The sequence below is a fragment of the Trichechus manatus genome, unplaced genomic scaffold, assembly GCF_000243295.1.
Source record: "Trichechus manatus latirostris isolate Lorelei unplaced genomic scaffold, TriManLat1.0 scaffold00028, whole genome shotgun sequence".
In the NCBI taxonomy this organism is placed as follows: Eukaryota; Metazoa; Chordata; class Mammalia; order Sirenia; family Trichechidae; genus Trichechus; species Trichechus manatus.
In genome coordinates, this window is record NW_004443964.1 from 20,409,480 (window position 1) to 20,430,718 (window position 21,239).

Consider the following 21,239-nt stretch of genomic DNA (forward strand, 5'->3'; position numbering starts at 1 on the left):
GGCCGCCCCCGCGCCTCCCGTGCGCTGCCGGTGCCCCCGCCGACGCGGCCTCTAGCCTTCCGGCAGCCGACCCCAGTGCCCCTGGCGCGACCTGAGCAGGTCGGGCCCCAGCCCTTGTCAGCCCTGCAGCCGGCCTTCCTTCTCCGCCCGCGGCCCCCGCCCTACGGCGCCCCTCGGGGCAGACCCAGACCCGGTCTCCCGCACTCCTGGAAGCTGCGCGCCCCCAAGGAGACTTAACTCCCAGCCATCCTGGTTCTCAGAGCGGTGGCCGGGATGAACCTTTGGCCGTCCGCCCAGCGGGCATTACCAGGGGCGGCGTGCAAACATGGGGCCGGGTTCACGGTCCGGGATCTGTGGGATGCGTGTGCACGCGTGAGCCTTCTTCCCGGGAGACCCCAGGGCTTTCATAAGATTCTCCATTCAACCCCCAACACAAACCCGCCTTCTTGCGATTTAGGAATTAAGGCATGTTCCAGAACCTACGATGGCGATTTCAAACGTTAAACACAGACGGGAGTGGGTAATCTCAGAGACCTGGTTCTCGCTGGCTACTGTCCGGAGCGGGGAAGGGTAATCAGAAGGTGCGTCTTGGTCTTGGGGAGCGCGTCTAGACGCGGAGGCTGTTTGATTAAGCGCTAGCTGGCCCGAGGTGGGGCACAGGAAGGCGGAGAGACTTACGCACCTCCAAGATCAGGTTTAAAATGCAAACGCCGCCACTTGGCCCCAATTAGAAGCCAAACCTTTTATGTAAACAAGGAATAATTAGCTTTGGTAATAGAAGCGTAAACAGAGTCATCATCCATTCATTTGCTAATTGCCTTTCTGTTCCATGACAATAGCCAGCATTTGGCCCTTGGGTCGGACTGGCGCAGTGGACCTGAGGCGCAGGTAGATGAGGTCTGCACTCTAAAATGGGGGAAAGGGTCAGCTTCCCCACCCCCCAGGTCCAACTGGATACTCAGATCCCTTTTCTTCCCGACTATAAGTGCAGCTCCTGTCACTTCCCACACTTCCTAAAAGAGCCTGGATGGCAAAGACATCGCGGTGTCCGGGAGGGCTTGAGTTGCTGGGGACAGAGAAGGGCGGCTGGTCAGCCCAGCTGGTGTGATTAAGTTCCCGAAACTGCAGTGCCTCACTGAGTTGCCCATCTTCAGCCCCAAATTCCCTTCTTGGGAGCAGTTACCCGCCTCATCCCTCCCTCCCGGTGCCTCTTTGTTTGATGTCAAGTCTTGTGACTCCCTCCCATTCTGCCAGTTGGACTCCCACATTGCAAGATGGCTGGAGAATTACCCAGAAGCCAGCTCACCCTCTAGCCTCACCACAATTCCCCTCATCCTCCATCCTCACCAGCCCCAGGTGGCCTCCCCAGCTCCAGAATTTTCTATATGGGAGGGACTGGGTGGTGGCAATGCCCCACCCCCACTCCAAAGTGACATTTGCATAGCACTTAACACAGCATTGGGGAAATGTCACAAATGTCCACATCAAAGCCTGCCCTTCCCCTCCTCTTGGAAAGCCAGGAGGGAAGGACACGGCCTTCTCGGTGCCTATCCTGGGATTTCAGGATCCTTGAGCATCTCAAGGACGTCCAACCCCTAGCAACACCTGCGAAGGTGTGACAGAAGGTAACAATCTGGATGACTCTGTCTGGAGAGGAAGTGACCCATCTTTGGTGGAGGACATGGGTCTCGACCAGCTTGACTGCCCTTCCTGGGGAGCCCCGGACTCAGCTGAGGCTGACCACGCTAGGGCCTCAGGGTTGCTGAGGCATCCTGGGATGGAAGGCCACCTCGTCCTGATGCCCTCTCCCACCTCCTACCCGGCCCAGAGGCAGTACCTTTGTCAAGGACGGGCCCAAAGATGGCCAGACTGTCATCTATGGTGGTGCAGTTCCAGCGGCGGCCCCGGAACTGGTGCTGGCACTCCTGGATGCCCAGCTTCACACCCTCGGCCACACTGGGCATGATCTCGATGTAATTCCGGCAGAAGCGCAGTTGCTTGGGGACCAGGCCTGGGATGGAGCCACAGAGCAGGGGCTGTGAGCCCAGGGACGTATACTGCTGGCCCAGAGCCAGGGACCTGCGGGCAGACAGAGGGGGTGGTACTGTGGATACAAAGCGCACGGCTCATCATGGGCATGATTTCCCCCTCCTGAGTCCCCTGGGGCAGGGGCAGGGAAGGGAAGACCCATGCTGCTTTCAACCTCAGGAGCACACTGTCCCTTGAAGGGCAGAGTTCTGATCCAGGCAAAGCTGCCCCATAACAGGGGCACATCCAACTTCCAGGGGTGTGGGGACCAGCAGAAAACTCTCATGGGGGTACCTGGAGGCAATTTGATGCCATGGAAGAACCGTGGACTGGAAAGATGGTATTTGGGGCCCAGGTTCCCTGCTGGGTATTGAAGGGGTTGGGCTGGGCCATCTCCTATGGAATCTAGAATTATGGGGCCATATAGAGACTTCCAGTGACCCACGGGAAGGAACCCAAACCTATAAGGAGGGAGGAGACAGGAGCTTGTCTGACCCCATCTCCATCTTCTGCCCCAGCAGGGAAATTACACTGTGGAGTGTGTGTGTGTCTGTGCACCCTGGAGATATTCCTCAGCTTCATCCCCCAGATGCTAAATGCCCAGCCCAAGTCCCCGCCCCCTCCAGCGTCTCTCCGGGGAATCAGTGGCTGGCACTAGGTCTTCTGTCCACCAAGCCTCTGTGACCATCTGTGCCACTACTCAGAAGTTTCTAGAGTGCCACCTCTTCTCTCACCAGAGATTGCAGCTTGACTTTGTTTCAAGACAAGTTTAGCTCCCCCCTCTCAACGCTATGTGGCCTTGGTCAAGTCACCCCACTCTTCTGCCCCTCAGATTTTATAGTCAACAGAAGGAATACCTTTGGGGAGGGGAGTGTAATGAGAGTTTAAAATACCAGAAGACCAAGATGCTGTGGGAATCACTACTCTTCCACACCCCACCCCTCTCTCCCCCAGGAACAACAGGAAAAACATTTTGTGAAAGATGGTGAGAAAATGATCAGTGGGTCCCAGTGGACTGCAAGGCTAATTTTGATCAGCCCTGTGATTGGGGGCTATGTGAGCTGGAGGAAGGAGAGCATGAGGGCTGTCTCCTCATCCTTTAAATCAAGCACTGCCCAAGGCTCTGGTCTGGCACTGCCCTCTGTCAGGTCCCTCATGCAAAGTGGCCAGTGAAAGCCTTGGAAAGAGAGACCAGAAGATCCCAGGGGCAGGTCAGAAAAAAGCACACCGTAGCCTTCAGGGCTGAACACAGGGATGAACCACACGTCTACCATTTATCAAGCTCCTACCATGTGCTGGGCACTTTACGTGAACTATTTCTGTGCAATTCTTCAAAGTGAAGACTATTACTATTCTTGTTTTACAGCTGAGGAAACTGAGGTTTAGAGAGTAAGTTAGCTTGCTCAAGGCTTTTTGGCGCCACATCTGTGGCGGAGCAGAGCTGCTCTGTGTTTCCCCAGAAGCCTTCCTCCACACTGGAGCTTGCTCCTGATCTTAGCCAACCCGCACAGACTCCAAGGGGCAGAGCTGCTTTGGGCGCCATGGAGGTGGGTGGCACCCATCCACCTTGGGCTGGCTCTGGGCTCAGTTGTTAGGGGGATGTTGTGGGCTCTTGTTCTTTTACATCTGTCTTGTGGAGAGGGACTGGGGAACCAGATCTGGTTGGAGTTCGGAAGACAACTTTTATGAGACATTTCCAGATCTTGAGCGCTGAGTCCTTTGAGAAGGAACAGGCAACCCGAGGGCTGGCTTAGCACCGAGAATGGCTGATTCCTGGGCACCTGCTCGGTCTCATAGGATCACTATGAGTCGGAATTGACTCGATGGCAATGTGTTTGGTTTTTTGGGTTGGTTTGGCATGCCCCTATGTCGCATGCATGATCTGCTTTAATCCTCACAACAGTTCTGTGAAGTAGGTGTGGCCTTCCTCATTTTACGGAGGAGGAAACTGAGGCACAAGAAGTTGGGTGACTTAGACAAGGAATTGGTGGTGTCAGAATTCAAACCCTGGGTTTGTTTGTCTGACTCCAGGTGTGATGTTCTCACCATCCACTTTACCCTCCTTCTCCAAGAAGCCCTCCGCTGCCTCCGAGACAAGGAGTTATTCTTGCTTCTGCCGCCAAACCCTATAGCCTTCCAGCAGCCCAGCCCCAACCTATTGTGGACCTGGGAGCCTGGCTGCCTGGGTTCAAATTCAGCTCTGCCACTTCCTGGCTACTGATCTCAGGCAATTTACTTAACCTCTGCATGCCTCAGTTTCTTCATTTGTAAAATGGAGATAATGGGAGGAATAAATGATGTCATCTGATACCTAGCACAGCCCTCAATAACTGGCAGTCATTGTGGTCACCATGTGTTTAGGGACTGTCCCCAGCACTTTATCCCCTGCCTGATCATCAGGTTCATTCCTTCCATCCTCTCATCCCTAATGTGGTAGAAGTTGTCGGAATTTTCAGAGCCCTTTCCCATCTATCACTGGGAAGGAGGGTGCCTTGGTTCAGAGCAAAGCTGGCCCCTTCCCTGGCAACTCCTTCCTAACAGGGGTGGCTGAACAAAGACACTGCCATCTGACTGGGTGTTAAAGGTAACCCAAAGGGCAAGGGCACAAGGATATTTCCGGGATGCTCTGTTCACAAGGTTCAGCTCGGACTGGACATCCTGCTAGTAATTAGCTGGGCAGAGGCCTCTGGGGATGGTAGCTTAGCTCCATGGGCGGGCGTTGGGACTAATGAGGCTGTGGCCGTGGGATTGATTTCTGCAGGATAGCTGCCCTTCCCAAGCATACCCTGCCACCCCAGCCCTGAGCCTCCTACCCACACACTGCTCATGTCTGAAATTCCACCATCACAGACACGTGGCCTTAACTCCAGACTCCTTGTCCCCATTATTGAAGCACAGGTGGGGGAGGCAACACAGTTCCTTGTACTAAAGCGTGAGTGGCTTTGTTTCGCCTGGCCTCGCCCTGCAGCCCAATGTTTCACCCCTTCGCACTCTGCACATGCTGAGCCTCCGCTAGAGTACCCCTCCATTGCCCAAGCCCCTGGCAAACATCTCAGCCACCCTTCAAAACTTATCCTGGGTCACCTCTATTCTAAAGACTTTGTGGGCTCCCACACAGAAGTAACCTCCCCTCCCTCTGTACCTTGTTCAGACCTTTTTACAAAGTGCTAAACTGAGCTGCTTCCAATGTCATTTGTCTGTGCTAGTGTATGTTCCCCCAAGGACAGAGGTTGCATCGCACCCACACCACACACGCACCTGTGTGCACCCTCACGCGAGTGCTTGGCCTAGCAAAGGGCTGGGCACGTGGTAGGTACTGGAGGATTCTACAGGGAAGGAATGAAGGAATGAGTCTGTTCTGGGTTGAATAGTGGACTCCCACATTCATGTCCTTCCCAGAAACTCAGAATGTGACATTTGGAGATAGAGTCTTTGCAGATGTAATTAGTTAAGATCTTACTAGATTAAACCCATTGCCGTCAAGTTGATTCCGACTCATAGCGGCCCTATAGGACAGAGTAAAACTGCCCCATAGTGTTTCCAAGGGGCAGCTGGTGTATTCCAACTGCTGACCTTTCGGTTAGCAGCCGAATGCTTAACCACTGTGCCACCAGGGCTCCCCATCCTAGATTAGGGGGGCCCTAATTCCAATGACTCCTCTCTTTCGTTCTGTTGTGCAGAGGGTCACTATGAGTCAGAACTGATTCGACAGCACCTAACACAGCAAATCCAATGACTGGTGTTCTTATAAGAAGGCCATTTAAGACACGAAGAGACACCGAGGGAAGTCGGCCACATGAAGATGGAGGCAGAAATTGGGGTGATGCAGCTACAAGCCAAGGAAAGCCAAGAACTGCTGGCAACCGCAAGAAGACTCAAGGAAAGATTCTGCCCTAGAGCCTCCAGAACTGTGAGAGAATAAATTTCTGTAGTTTGAAGCCACCCAGTTTGTGATAAATTGTCACGACAGCCCCAGGAAGCAAATACAGACTCTCCTTCTCCAAAGGGCCGGTCTTAAGCTCCCCTCCCCCACATCTTGTAGCCCCCTCACCCCCACTCCCCAGCCCTCCGGAGGTTCTGCCTACACACAGGACAAGACTCCTCGGTTCCGCTGAGGAAGTTCCTACGTTTAGGATCTGAGATGACGATGGCCAAGCTCCCAAGGGAGGTCGGGCCTGCCTGGCATGGGCAGCTGGTGAGGGGGAGGGCGGAGGGTACTGCCAGACCTTCCCAGCTGGGCCAGCAGCTATTTATACCCAGCTCCTAGCCCTGCCCTGCTCTGCCCAAGGGCCCCACCACCCTCCCCCTGAGGACAGCTCATCCTCCACCCTAGCCCCCCACCACCCAGCTGGGCCGAGGACCAAGCGAGCAACAGGCATCTCATGGAAACCTCAAGGTTGACTTCTCAGAGCAGAAAAACACTCTCTCCACACAGGGTGGTCTTAAACATCCTGTGTACCATCATCAGACTCCACCCCCTACCCCAGTTATTTGCCAATACTGGGACAACACCTTTGTCAACAGCGGGCTGAAGGAGGGCCTAGATGTTGGGCCCAGGGCAGAGACAAACGTTTTTCTTTCTTTCTTTTAAAATATTTTGGTGACTTTCCTTTTTTTGCCTTTCCTGGTTATTCTTCCCTGAGAACTTATAGATGTGTAGAGGAGTACAATGCTGTTTGGTTTTTGCATAATAAAAAGTTTAGTGAGACCAGAAATTTGGTGTGATTTTTTTAACCCTCCACAGATAGGAAGATTAAGGAGGCCTGGTGGCACAATGGTTAAGTGCTCGGCCGCTAACCGAAGGGTTGCCAGTTTGGACCCATCCGCAGCTCCGAGGGAGAAAGACCTGGTGATCTGCTTCTGTAAAGATTACCGCCAAGAAAACCCTATGGGGCAGTTCTACTCCATCACATGGGGTCTCCATGAGTCAAAATTGACTCATTGGCACCTAACAACAACGACAGATAGGGAAATTATTTTTAACAGGTACCTTTGAGAATTTATAACTGCTCTGTGATTCTTCTTGAGTCCATGAGTCGAATCATTGTATTTATTGGGTACATTCTCTGAGCTAGGCACTGTTTTATGATTAGCAATACAACTGTAAATAAACCATCCCTAAATCCCTGCCCTCACAGAGTTTATACATATTCTATTCAGGTAGAAAGACAATAAACAAGTAAAACATGTAGTGTGTCAGATGATAAGTTTTGTGGGCAAAAGGAAAGGGGAATAAGGAGTTATGGGGGGGTATGGTTTCTACAGAGCGCAGCTGGAAAGGATGATGCTTGAGGGTAAGACGATGCTAAAGAGGTTAAGGAAGTGAACCACGCGGATATCTGGGGAAAGAGTACTGCAGGGACTGGGACTAGCACAACGAACTTTTGTCTTAACTAAAGAACTCAGGTCATTGACCCAAGTGTCTTAATCACAACAGATGGTGAGACCCCAAAGTGCCCCATATAGTGCTTCCGGCTGGTCTCCGGGCGACACTGTTGACCCACAGATTCCTCCTTCACCTGGCGATGACCAACCCTGCTAGGAGGAGTGCACATGTCACCGTCCCCACCCTGCTGCCCTTACGGAGCCCTTAGAGTTTGGAATCTGGCACCCAAACCAGGCAGCCTCCCCTGAGCCCAGACTCGTCTGTAATATTTTTGGTCTTGGAACGTCTCGACATTATGGGATTTTAGAGATGGAGGGGGGCCTCACGGGTCATCTAGTCCAAGCTATTTCTTATTCATTTAGCCATTTTTTCTCATGAAATCCTACACTACCTCACCCCTCTCCACTTGGATGTAAAACAGATAAAAAGAAGGATCTGGAGCCCCATCCTTCAACTTTTCCCTAGTGCCCCCACCTAGGGCCCCTCTGCACAATTGGGTTCAAGAGTCACTGGTCTAGTCTAATCCCTTCCTTCTATAGATGGGAAGACTGAGGCCCAGAGAGGGTTTGTCACTTTCCCGGGGTCACACAATGGCTGACAGGGAAGAGAGGGCGGAACCAGGGCTCTTCTCACTGTGCCGCCTGCCCCCGCTTGGGGAAGGGTACCACCCTTTTACCATCTACCAGTGCCTCTAACCTGAGGGACGATAAATGGCTGTTCTCAGAAGCTTCTCTGGAGGCTGGGCACAGAGCAGGTAGTCTTCATCCGGTTGGGGTTGTGGAAGGTGAATTCCGGGGAGGGCTCCCCTCTTCCTGGTGGAAACTCACCCGTGACCAAGCCTTCCCCCATTATGCCTTTCTTAGAAGCATGGGCCCCTTTGCCTCACCTTTCCCCAATGGCCAGGCCTAACCTTCTCTGCCAGCCCCCAAGAGAGGGCATCCTAAGATTCTGACCCCAAGGCCTAGTGTCTCTTCAAATGGTGCTGAGAGGGAAGGAGATGGGCAGGGGCAGAAGGGAGTCAGAAACCACTTCCTCTGTACCCATTTGTCCTTCTCCCCCTCCAGCAGTGACCACTGTTTCTCTGTAGACCCAGTGCTCAGTGCTCCACCTGCTGGCTCCTGGGCAGTACTGGACAGAGGCCCTCCGTGCTCCTGGGCTCAGAGGGTCCCCATCCTGGCCTGGGGCAAGACCAAAGCTTCTAGAAGGGAAAGAAAAGGCTTGAGAAATGGGCAGAAATTAAACAACCAAGCATTGACCTTGGAACATAGGACCACTACCTTTCCACTTAGATCAAGAGGCCACTTGAGGTTGATAGATGTCATGAGGGCAGCCGACAAGTTCAGGGGCACACGTGTGTGGTGGGCAGGGCAGGGGCAGGGGCAGGGACTGAGCATGAGGACCGTGATGCAGCCGACACTTGGAGCTTCCAAGGAGCCTGAACCCAGAGTGATGAGGCAACCACTGCTCCTGACATGGGCGGCAGCGGACCCTGGACTCGCCCTGATGCCTTGACAGGGAGCTGGTGACAAAGTGAGAGGCGGGACCATTCCTCACCTTCCATTGGTCCTCCCACCGGTGCTGAGCACAGGTCTGTACCTTTTCCACATTTCAGTGCAGAGCCAAGGACTGGAGGAGCTACTCAGTCCAAAGTGGAGCTGAGGTCCATGGAACTAGCCTAGATCCCCCAGCAGCTGCCTTTCATCAAAGAAGGGAAGGAGATCTCTCCGGACCTTCCCATAAGTTGTTGGTTCATTCACTAAACAGGTATGGATGGGCCATCTGATTCTCATTTGCCTCCAGCAGCGGCGCCCTTTTTACATAGAGGAAGGGCAGGGTGTTGGTAGGGAGGGCCCACGCACTAAGCTCGGACCCAGGGCCCAGAGATGAGACAATGAAGGTAGTCCTCACATCAACTCCTGCTGGGTTTCCTGACTTGACTCGGTTACAGCTACCCAGACTGGGGCTCTATGAGGGCAATAAATATGTGGATTGAATGGGAGTAAAAGTCTTCCCTTGGTAAACAAATTTCATTCACCACCTATGCACTCAACACACGTTTATTGAGTGATGACTCTGGATTGGCAGAGTACCAGACACTGGCAATGGGGAGATAAATTAGGCCACACCCAAGGAGCGTCCAGACCAGGAGGAATCTGTCAATAGCAGACTGACAAGCATTTCTGGAGCACTCACTGGATCTGGGTGCTATGGGGTAGTAAGTAGTGGTCCAGAGGCACTTGTAACTTATAGTCTGAGTAACCACCAGGCCAGGGAGTTCACAGTAAGAACAACTGACCTCTGGAATGCAGAGGCGAGTGGGTATCCACCAGCCATGATCAGGAAGGCAGCCCCAACAAGGAAGTGGGAGCGAGACTGGCAGCTGGTCTACCCCAGCTGAAGTCTAGGGGTTGTGCAGAGGCTCACAGGAGGGGAAAAGGCTTGAAAGAGACCCTGAGTGTCAGACTGTATTCTGGCAACCCTCGCAATCATGGGAGGTTCTTAAGCTGGCCGCGGGAACTTTAATGTTAGTCATGGGTCACCAACTTTGTAAAATGGGGCAAGGGGATGAGTGCTAGACACTGAGACTGCAAAACTGTTGGGAGGCCAGTGGGACAGTTTAGGCTAAAGAAAGTCTCAGGTCTGACTGCACGTTACAACTAAGTCGGGAGACTCTGAGCCCCTTGGTCCAGGTTGCAGCCAGGGCCAAGAGCCTCACACCCAGGTTAACAGGGTCTATGGTAGTGGGTCTAGGGCGATAGCGTTAGGAGCAGAGAGGAAGTAATGACTAAGGATCAGTAGCTGTCTGGTCACACGTGAAAGAAGAGGAAGGAGGAACTGATAACCGAAGTTTTGAGCCAGAGTGATGAGAAGGATGGAGACGACATCAACTAAGAAAGGGAGCATAAGGGCCAAGCAAGTTTGAGAACAAAGACAAGGAAGTTTATGGGGCCAGTGAGACCTCCAGGCACCCATTCCAGACAGTGTTGAGGTACGAAGCTGGAGCCCAAGACAAAGACAGAGGCTAGAAATTCAAATGTGGGAAGCTCTGTCCTGGAGCTGACAGTTGACTGATACTATAGGCCTGACTTCCCCAGTGTGCACACAGAAAAGGGTGAGACAACCCACAAGCCTTGTGTTGGGGGCAGTGGACACCATGTGCCAAAGGAGAGGTCCCAGTGGTGACGCGAGAGATGGGACTCCCTTGGGAGGGAGGATGGGGGCCTGGGAGGTCTGGTGAGCTAGAACCTCAGGCCAAGAGGTGAGGAGGGCTCCCCCAAACCCTGTAGGAGACAGGCTGTGGAGCCTGGCCCTGCAGACACTGGCATCAAGCACCCAGATCTGGTTTCTTTCCCAGTATTCTGACAAGATCTCCATGGAGGCAGGAAGCCAACATACTTGGACAGAATGAGTCACTACACCCTTCCCTTCCTACTGCCTCATTCCCTCTTCCACTTTTGTCCCCACCCTCCTCACCTGGAGAGAGCTTAGATACATCCGACTGCCAAGCCACAGCCACGTGTCCTCCAGAGGGGCTGCTGTGTCCATACAGGTGGGCCCTCCCAGCCCTGACCATGTTCTGGGCCTATACCTTTGGTTGGCACACCTGAAATCTGGGACTTTGGACTTGGGTCACACTTTATACTGTGTCACTGACTGTGCCCTTCAACCTGTAACTTTGTGCAATGTCACCAAGTTCACCATGACCTGGCAAGAACAGAAAGGCGGGAGCCTGGGGCTGAATGTGAGGGGAAGGGGGCATTCCAGGTTGGTGGTCCACACTGCCATGGATGAAAACCCTGCAAAACCAAAAGAGAAAGCTATTTGTTCCCATTAGTAGCAGCCAGGGAGCCTGGGGGTGGGAGGGTTGGCAGGAACTCCCATCTCCCCTCCCTCCCTAAATTCTTCAACACAACTCACTGGTCCTCCTGGCCCAGTGGCCACGTCTACATTCTGTGAGTGACTCTGACAACTCTCTTCTGCTCCTCAACTTCTAGATGTCCCCTTCCAGGGCCAAGTGGGGTCCTCGGAGGGCAGCACACCCCTAGGGGCCACCTGGTAGCCCAGGGGAAGCAGAGAAGGGTATGGCCAGGAGCTCTAAGCAGGAGATGGTCAAGGACTGGCTCCCAGGCACGGGGAAGAGGGCGGAGGTTGCCCTGCGCTCCATCCCAAGGAGCCCTGTGGGAAGTTTCTTTGGGGAGATAGGGGAGGGAGGGGTGGAGCAGGCAGGGTGGGGCCGAGCTTGGCCAAGCTTCTGTTCTCAAAGCAGCTCCCGGAGCCCTGGCCTGTGGCTGCAGGCTGATCTGATAAGATGTGACAAGGCAGCCTGAAAAATGTTGAAACCTGCAAAATGTTTAAACCTGTTTTTTGTTGTGTTGTGAGCATGAGGGTTTTTTTTTCCCCCCATTTCACAGGGAAGTGGAGTCCATCAGAGTGGAGAAGGGGAGCGTGGGAGAAGGACTGTGCCCTTCAGCCAAATGGGGAGGGGTGCGGGGTGTAGAGCAGGAAGGTTGGACCTCAGACCTCAGGGAGGAGGAAAGGAGGGTGAGAACTGAGCAGGAAGAAGTGGGAGAAGAGAAGGGGGAGAGTGAGGCGGGGTACAAGGGGAAGGAGAGAGGAGTTCCTGCAGCCCAGGCCTCCTCAGCAGCTCCAGCCTGGGTCCTCCTCAGAACTGAGCTAGAAGAGCATGGTCCTCCCTCAGCTCCCAGAGGACCCTGTGAGCTCTGGTGTCTTCCATCAGCCAAGGAATTCACCCAGAAAGACTCATGTACCAGGAGGCAGGGCAGAGCCTGAGCCTAGGTGGGTGGCCAGAGAGGGACAACAGGGCAGGGCCAGGCCAGGGACACACTCCTTAGATCCCAAAGTGCTGTCCCACTAACACCACAGTCAACTCAGGGTTCAGGTGACCACAGAGGGGGAAATAGCTCCCAAGCGCACTTCTCGAGAGCTGGGCCTATTTCCTCAACTTTGCCCTGAGTTCATACTGGTTCAGGTAGAGTCCTCCCGCTCTGGGGCTGGAAGCTGTGGTCCAGCCTCTGCCTTCAGACATGCAAAGAGTTGCGATGCTCTTTATTTACAGATGAGGCAACTGAGGCCCAGAGATGTTAACTGACTTGCTTGGGGTCACAATACTCCTACCTGTTGGTTTCAGATGACTCTCTCATAGCTTCCTCCATATGGGCCCAGGCTTTCCATCTAGAACCTAGAGAGGTACTGAGCATTCCAGAAGCCATGGTGGGATCAGGTGTCCCTGGGATGCTCATTGGGTACAAGGTAGACAGTCACTGAACACCTGTTGACTAAATGTCTCTGCCTGAGGAGGTTCCCTTGCTGGTCTCTTGCTAGAGGGGACTGGGGAGGAAGGGCATAGAGGAGCCCTGGAAAGGCTTTATAAATATTCTGAAAATTGCTATATGTGTTAAGTTATTCTATTACAGTGTTGTTGTGGTTAGTTGCCGTTGAGTCGATTCTGACTCATGGCAACCCTCTGTGTGCGGAGTAGAACTGCTCCATAGAGTTTTCAAGGCTGTGACATTTCAGAAGCAGATTGCCAGGCCTTACTTCTGAGGTACCTCTGGGTGGGTTCGAACCAGCACTTAACCATTTGTGCTACCAAGGGACTTCATTACTGTGTTAGGCCACAGAATGTCAAAGCTGGATGGGACCTTGGGCATTATCTAGTCCAGTTTCTCAGGGGAAACTGAGGCTCAGAGAAGCAGTGTGACTTGCCCAGTGTTTCTCCACTGGCTGGAGGTAGGGAGTAGAGCTCAGTCTCTCTGACCTCTAACCAGAACGATCTCCTTACACCAGACAATTCTTTCTCGTAGCCTCTGGCGGTCTGAGGGCTGCAGCTTCATTCAGTACACTTGTATTAAGCGCCTCCTGTGTACAAGATGTAGCCTCCACCCTCCTCAGAGGCTCCCACTCTAGTTCAGTAGAGACATTCCACAGATGACCAGAGTCACTGACAGAGTGTGAGAAGTTCCATCTGGGATAGAAACCATAAGGAATAGGAGTGCTGAGGAAAGAGAGACTGGGAGAAAGCAAGGAAGACATCTTCAAAGGGTTGACATTTGAGCTGGGCCTTCAAGATGAATTCAGCTTGGACGTCTTTTTCTCCTGGAGCTCTGCATTTGTTTGTTCACCTCCCACTCCACCAGTCATAATTCTAATTTAAACTTTTCCTAAGCCATGTTTGTATCTTTAGCTCATTGTAGCCTTACAATACTTTTTTCCTTCCCAGCCCCTCCAGCCCCTAAGTTACAGAAGGCAGGGTGTAGTCTCCCATTTTACAGATGGGGAAGTGAGGGCGCTATAGGTTAAGGTTTCTTGTTCTGAGAAGTCAAGTCTGCTAGCCCAGTTCTGATAAAAGATAAGACACAGCCTGCCCAGCCCGCTCCTTCACCTTGAACTCCTATTCATCCATCAAAGGCCAATTTTAAAATACCCTCTTAATGTGTCCAGTTTAGACTGCGCTTTCCCTGAGTTTCCCTCTGGGCTTTTCCCCAGCATACATCATGGGTAACCTTAACCACATGCAATTCAATTGTCCATTGACTCTCTGTTTTCCACTAAATGGTGAGTTTTTTGAGAGAAAGAATTATTTCATCCATTTTTATATGCTGAGCAGAGTGCCTGGTTCACCAAACCAGGCACCCCCGTGAGGACCTCCTTGCTGTCTCTTGCCACACTGACTAGCTCCACCTGATTCCTCCAGCCATTCTCCTCACCTCCCCCACATCCCACCGGCTGCCATCACGACAAGCTGAGGGCGGGTGGTGGCCCTCCTGGATCTCGGGGCCAGCTCCATGGTCTGGTTTGTTGTTAGGAAGCAGCCCAGTAAGGAACCTAGAAAGCAGAGGTGCTTGGCTGGGAGCTTCCCAGCGCCCTCAGAGTCACTGGCCTGGCTGCTGTCTTCATTCAGCCAACATCTACCCCGCGCTGGGTGCGGAGCGCACCGCTGTGGGCGGGACACGCCCGGTCTTCTGTTGTTGCTCAGCGTGTACCGCAAAGCACACACCAACCCAGCAGTTTCCACACGTACAATTCACCGACGCGGATTACGTTCGGCATGTTGTGCAACCGTTCTCACTCTCCTTTCCGGAGTTGTTCCTCCCCCATTACTCACTGCCCTCTAGGTTCCTATCTAATCTTTTGAGTGGCTGTTGTCCATTTGATCCCATATAGATAGCTCTTAAAAAAGCATATTGCTCAAGGCAGACTTTTTTTTACTAGTTAAGCTAAATTATTGTTTGGTTTTATAAAGACCTCAGGCGATATTTTTGGTTTAAGGTTTAAAGACTATCTCAGGGCAACGGTTTCAGGGGTTCATCCAGCCTCCATGGCTCCAGAATGACTCCTGGTCTTTTGAGAACTCCCAACCAAGTTAAAGTAGCTGCCCTGAGGTAGCCACACACACACACACCCATATGGGGATCCAGATGCCTTACACCCTGCCTCACACCCAGACAGCACTGACCACCTGGTGGTGAGGGCAGGGCAGGGGCTCAAGGACTCTACCCACCTCAAGTGCCCCACCCACTCCCTTACACCATGCCCTTTAGAGAACCAAGGACCTGCATTTACCAGCTGGCTGCCAGGGCCAGGGATGCGAGAATGTGACAGCAAGGTGTCGGTGGTCAGACCACGGGGTGGGGGTGGTTCTGAAAAACACAGACACCTGGGCTCCCAAGCTAGACCTGCGGAATCAGACGCTCAGGAAACTGGATCATTGAAACCCTCCCCAGAAGTGTGACAATAGGAAGGTATGTGCTTCCTGAGATGATGCAGTATGAAGTACCCAGCATCCCCCATGAAGTCCTCTGGCCAATGATGTTTAACCAGAATCTAACCAAGCCTTAAGAAGTAACTTTCAGTTGTCAGGAAACATGGAGGATAGAGGAACAAACCAAATGACACCATGAAGAAGGAAGTAACCAGACACATTCAGAATGTGGGCCATTCTGCAAGACTACTGGCCCCTACGCTTCAAAAAGTCAATGTCGTTTTAGAAATGTGTGTGTAAGGGTCAGGGGTGGGGCAGGGTGGAGGTGTTCTCGACTAAAAGGAACTGAAGAGATATAATAATCAAGTCACTGGATCCTGGTTTGAAAATCCTAGCCATAAAGGCACTTTGAAGATAGTTGGGGAAATTTGAATCATTAGGGCTTATTAACAACTTTGTTAAGTGTGACAGTTGTATGTGGTCATGACTTAGATTTTGGAGATGCAGGGGTGAAGGGTCATGATCACTGTAATTTACTTTGAGATGGTTCAGCAAAAACAAAACAAACTATTGATACATACATATATTATCCCAGCCAACGCACCTAAAGAGCAGCCACCACCTATCTTTCAGTGGAGGCTTGCATTTTACTATGACGCTGAACAGTTTTCAGTGGAGCTTCGAGACTAAGACAGACTAGGTAGAAAGGCCTGGCAATCTACTTTCGAAAATCAGCCAATGACAACCCTATGGATCATAACAGTTGGAACTGTAACCACAACTAATAGTGAGGATGGCACAGGACTGGACAGTTTTCTGCTCAGTTGTACATGGGGCTGACATGAGTCGTGGGAGGGACAGAGAGAGAAGGGACGGGGAGAGACGTGAGCAACTAGGGCAAAATGTTAAAACTGTTGAACGAGTAGGTGGGTATATATGTGCTGTTTGTACTATTCTTTCTAGTTTTCCGGTTAAAAATTTTCATAATAAAAATTTGAAAGAACAACAAAAACTCCAATTTCTGGGAACCTCTGGGACAGAACCCACGCGAGTCTCGAACCCGCGGCCTTGCCCCCAGGAGTCCTGCGCACTGGCCCAGTCTCTGGGCACCTCCTGCCGCAGCGGGGCAGGGACACCCGCCTCAGGGCCGCGCGGCCAGCGGCGCAGGTGCGCGCGGGATGGAGCCGGGAAGGAGGCCGGCGGTGAGGGGAGGAGGGGACTGGAGGGAGGCGCTGTGTCAATCCCTCCGCACTAAGGGCAACGTTCCCGCTCCTGCCTTTCATAGTGGGTTTTTCCACCACATTCCCGGGAGATCTTCACTGTACCTCGTCGCTCCACGGCGCTGAGGACACACAGGTGAAAACAACCCTGCCCGGCACCTGGACTTCCCCGCTGTATTTAGGGAGGCTCCATGCAAGTTCAAAGCGGCAGCTGCCCCGCCCTCCCAGCCGGGTTCCTGGTCTGCAGGCGAGGCAGCCCGGAGCGAGCCTTAACGTCTCCCTTTGCATACCTACACGCCCACTGCCGTCGAGTCGATTCCAACTCATAGAGACCCTATAGGACAGTAAGGATTACAGCCTAGGAAATCCTATGGGGCCTTCTACTCTGTCGTCTAGGGTTGCTATGAGTGGGAATGCACCCAAGGCACACAACAAGTTTGGGGTCCACTGCTGGCTATGCACGACCTCATTTAAATTTGCCGGCACTCAGAGGGCTGGTCCTTGGTTCTCAACCCTGGTTGCACCTGGAGTGGCCTGGGGGAGATTAAAAACATGGATGCGTGGAAGCTACCCCCAGCGAAGCGGATGTAGTTGGTGCGGATGCACTCCCTTCTTGATTGTGAGGACACGTCAAGATTGAGAAGCCCTGCCTAAGGTCACAGAGAAGCCAGGGCTCAGGAAGGCTCTGGATGTGCCCACGGGGGATGGGGGTCGGGGGACACAGCTGGGGGCTCCTCCAGCCTGTGCCGTCCCACTGGGCCCCCACCTCCTCTTTTTCCCGGCTCCCGTCCATCCTTTCCAAACAGTCAGGGCCAACCACTGATCGTGTCTACTTCCTCTCACGAAGTAGCCCGCCCTCCTCGTCGCTCTCCTGGCCTCTCCACAAACCTCCATCTTCACAGCAACGGAAGCAAACTTTTTTGATCCAGCAGCACATCAGTGAGAAATGTTTGGGCATGCCTCTCCATTTACATACACTTAGGTATAAATCACCGCGAATCACGGCACTCGTATATTATGGGCATTACAAAACACAGGGAACATCCTTGGAAAGGACGTGATAAAAAACGCATTTCACAAGAAACTATTTCTTCCCACAGCCTGGCACGTCGTCAGGTGACCCCCAGCGCTAGGCCCCGGGTTTGCCTTTCCAGACCTGCCGACATTCCTCGGGTCCTCTGGTTTTTCCTGCCTCTTGCCCCCTTCATTCTGGGTTCCCATTTACTTTTCTCAGAGATGCGAACAAACCTGCCTGGGGGCAAAGCATCAAGCCCTGTCTCCTACTGGGGTTACACATCTTTCTTAGTTCTTAAGGAAGCCTGGTGGCGCAGTGGTCGAGCACTCAGCTGCAAACCAAAAGGTTGGTGGTTTGAACCGACCAGCCGCTTCGCCGGAGAAAAACGTGGCAGTCTGCTTCCGTAAAGATTACAGCCGTGGAAACCCTAGGGGACAGTTCTACTCTGTTCTGTGGGGTCACTGAGTTGGAATCGTCTTGAAGGCAACGGGTTTGGTTTTTGGTTCCTCAGTTCTCACCCACAGAGACTTTTTCTGCCCAGGACTTTGCTTTCGTCACTCCTCTCTCACCTGAAATGCTTTCTCTCCACAAGCTCATGATCCACTCGGCTTGCAGTGCCCTCCCGGTTCCAGCCTACCAGCGGATTCGCGGGAGAAAAGACCCGCTGATCTGTTTCCCTACAGTTACAGCCTAGAAAACCCTATGCTGCAGTTTGGCTCTGTCACATAGGGTCGCCATGAATCGGAATGAACTCCACAGCACACAACCCACACACCCCGGTCTGCTCAGCTCCCCCGTGGGTCCTCGCCTCTCTGCTCTCACCCCCACTGCTGTGCAGCACCCTGTCATCCCACCTGAGCAGGCCCCTGCCTGCCCGAGGGCTGCTGCCCAGGGAATTTCTGTATTTCAATCTTATGTTGTAGTCACATTCATTACAAAAGTAGATAGGCATTTCTTCAAGGGGGAAGCACACTTTGGACAGAAAAAATAAAATCACACACATACACACCCCAATAGCAAACATTTATAAGTAGAAAAAAAATTAATTACCAATTTCTCTACAAATGGGAAGTGTGCTCCACATGAGGGGCAATATATCAATGCTGATTAGCACCATTTAAGGTGCGACAGTATTATTGACCCAAACATGCAGCTCACAGAGGTCCCCCTTGCTTCCCCACTCCCATCCTTGCCCTGATGTCTCTCAAAACACATTCTGCCTCTTGGGCCACTCGGTCCCTAAGGAATCACCGCGGCCTAAGAGAGGTCCAAATCGCCACTGATGTGGGGGACACAAAACACAGGGGGAGATGAGGCAATGGGGACACCTTTATGGGGACACTCAGAGCTGTAAATGAATAAAGGGGAACGCTTTTACAGGTGCACACCCAATGGTAAGATAATGTGGGATGTATTCATTCAGGTAAACAGTGATTAATAAGGTCACAAGGGCTAATGTACTGAACTCTGCTACAAGTAAGGTAGTAAGGGAGCCTATTTACTAGGGCACACAAAATGGTTTTTATTATTAATGATAATAAAAAACAAACAAACAAAAAAAAAAAAACAGCTGCCACCGAGTCCATTCCAACTCATTGTGGCCCCGTGTGTGTCAAAGTAGAACTGTGCTCCACAGGGCTTTCAGTGGCTGAGTTTTCGGAAGCAGATCATCAAGCCTTCCTTCCAAGGCACCTCTGGGGGAGACTTGAACCACCAACCTTTCAGTTAGCAACCGAGTGCTTAATCATTTGCACCACCCAGGGACTCCTACTAATAATGATAACGGTTAACAGTTTTTGAGCCCTGACTATGTGCCAGGAACCATGTAAGGCACCTTACATAGAATATCCTTTAATTCACCAAACAACCCTATGAGGTAATTATTATTGCCATTTGACAGTTGATGAAATGCGTTCAGAGAGACCAAGTAACTTGTGTTAGGTCACACAGCTAGGAAGTTGTAGCTCTAAGATGGCTAATAAAGCAATGAGGGGAGACATTTCTTAGGAGAAGTTCTGCATCGAGCATGTTGATAAAGGGCTGATGGAGGAAGGGAAGGAGGTGCCTCGGCTCCACCCTGCTGTCCAGGCCCTTCTCCGGATTAGCAGCCATGTAAATTCAAGCACCAGGGCCCCTGCCTATGGATCATTTCTCTTTTAAATGTTGTCATGGATCTTCACACTGGAATTTACTTCTCTGTATGTAAAACGAGGCCCCAGACCCACACCCAAGGCATCCATAGGGGGAGAAGAGACCCCTCTCTGAGGACTGGAGGGATTTGTGTGAGTGATATCAAAAAACTCGTTGGCGTCGAGTCAATTCCAACTCATAGCTACCCCATTGGACAGAGTAGAACAGCCCCATAGAGTTTCCTAGGCTGTAATCTTTACGGAAGCGAACTGCCACATCTTTCTCCCACGGGGTGGTGGTAGGTTCAAACCGCTGACCTTTAGGTTAGCAGCCGAACGCTTAACCTCTGCACCACCAGGGCTCCCTTTGTGTAAGAGATAGGAGACATGAATTCAGATAGACCTCACCTTGGTCCACAGAGAATTCAATGTGGCAGGGGGCTCATGAGACCTCTTCCAGGATGCCTAGCCCAGCAGACGTTGACGAATGTGAACACTGAGTTCCCAAGAGAGGCCAAGGTAGATGACACACATTCCAGCGGCTTCCAGTTTGCAAAGCATTTCCCACACACCATTTGGGTTAATTATCTCAACATCCCTGAGATGAAGATGCTATTGGCTCCACTTTACAAATGAGGAAACTGAGGCTCAGACGGAACCATAAGCTAGTAAGTGGTGGAGGTGGGGTTTGACCCCCATCTGTCAGACCCCAAAACCATACTGTTGCTATCTCACTGCTCTGCCTAGGTCACACCCCCGGGGTGATAACCAGTTCATTCCGGCAGAATGCGTTTAGTCAGCACCCACTGGACTAGGCACAAAGGGGGATGACCATGACATTGTCACAGTCCTTACCCTGGAGGAGGGTATAGCCTGATGGGGGAGGCCATACACACAGGAAACAGGGGGACGTTAGCAAGGAGATGAGCCAGCTTCCAACCTGTCCTGGGTGGAGATGAGGCCAAGCGAAGGAGGGTGGAGGAACGGAGGATGGACAATCCACAAGACCTCCAAGGGGTGTTCTTTGAGGTAGATTTTGATGCCTTGAGAGGAAAGGAAGAGGAAGGGCATTTCTGGAACATTTATGTGACTCAAAACACCAAAACCCAAAGAGACAGAGAAGACTGTGAGGCAGAGCCTACAAGGTTTGCGAAGGCCAGCTGGCTCACGGGGAAGGAGATTCTAGCATGTTCACCTCAGAAGCTAGGGATGCGCCTCCCCATCCCTGATGCCCTTTTATAACCATCCCTTAACCTATGGCTCCTAACCCACAGGAATTTGTCTGCCTTTAACCCGGATGACCTGCCTGGGTAAAAGTTACGGCAGGTATCCTGCCTGCAAACATTTCCCGGGCACACGCAGGGCCCTGTGCAAGGTGCTGTGGGTGATGATTCCACACTGAATTCCAGGGTCTCCCTGCCCATTCTGCGGCGTTGCTGACTCGCGGGTGATTTTTCCGCTGTGCATTCGCAAAGTGAGTCCCACCTCAGCGTCTTTGTCTTCCTGGGCCTCCCATGAAGGGGATGGTGGCCCCCAGCCCTTGAAAGGAACTCGTCCTCACTCCCTTGTGCACTTCCTCTCCCATACACACAGACACACAGACACACAGACACACACAGACACAGACACACACAGACACACACAGACACACAGACACAGACACACACAGACACACACAGACACACAGACACAGACACCCACACAGACACAGACACACAGACACACAGACACACACACA

The 21,239-nt window shown here is 52.3% G+C and overlaps 1 protein-coding gene across 1 annotated transcript in view; it reads right to left on the minus strand.

Moving 5' to 3' along the window:
• Positions 1–21,239, minus strand: part of WNT3 (Wnt family member 3) — a 53,008-nt gene that overhangs the window by 9,492 nt on the left and 22,277 nt on the right. The window contains exon 2 of the mRNA XM_004374266.1: positions 1,838–2,079. Within this exon, the coding sequence (XP_004374323.1) occupies positions 1,838–2,079 (242 nt within the window). The remainder of the gene's footprint in view (positions 1–1,837; positions 2,080–21,239) is intronic.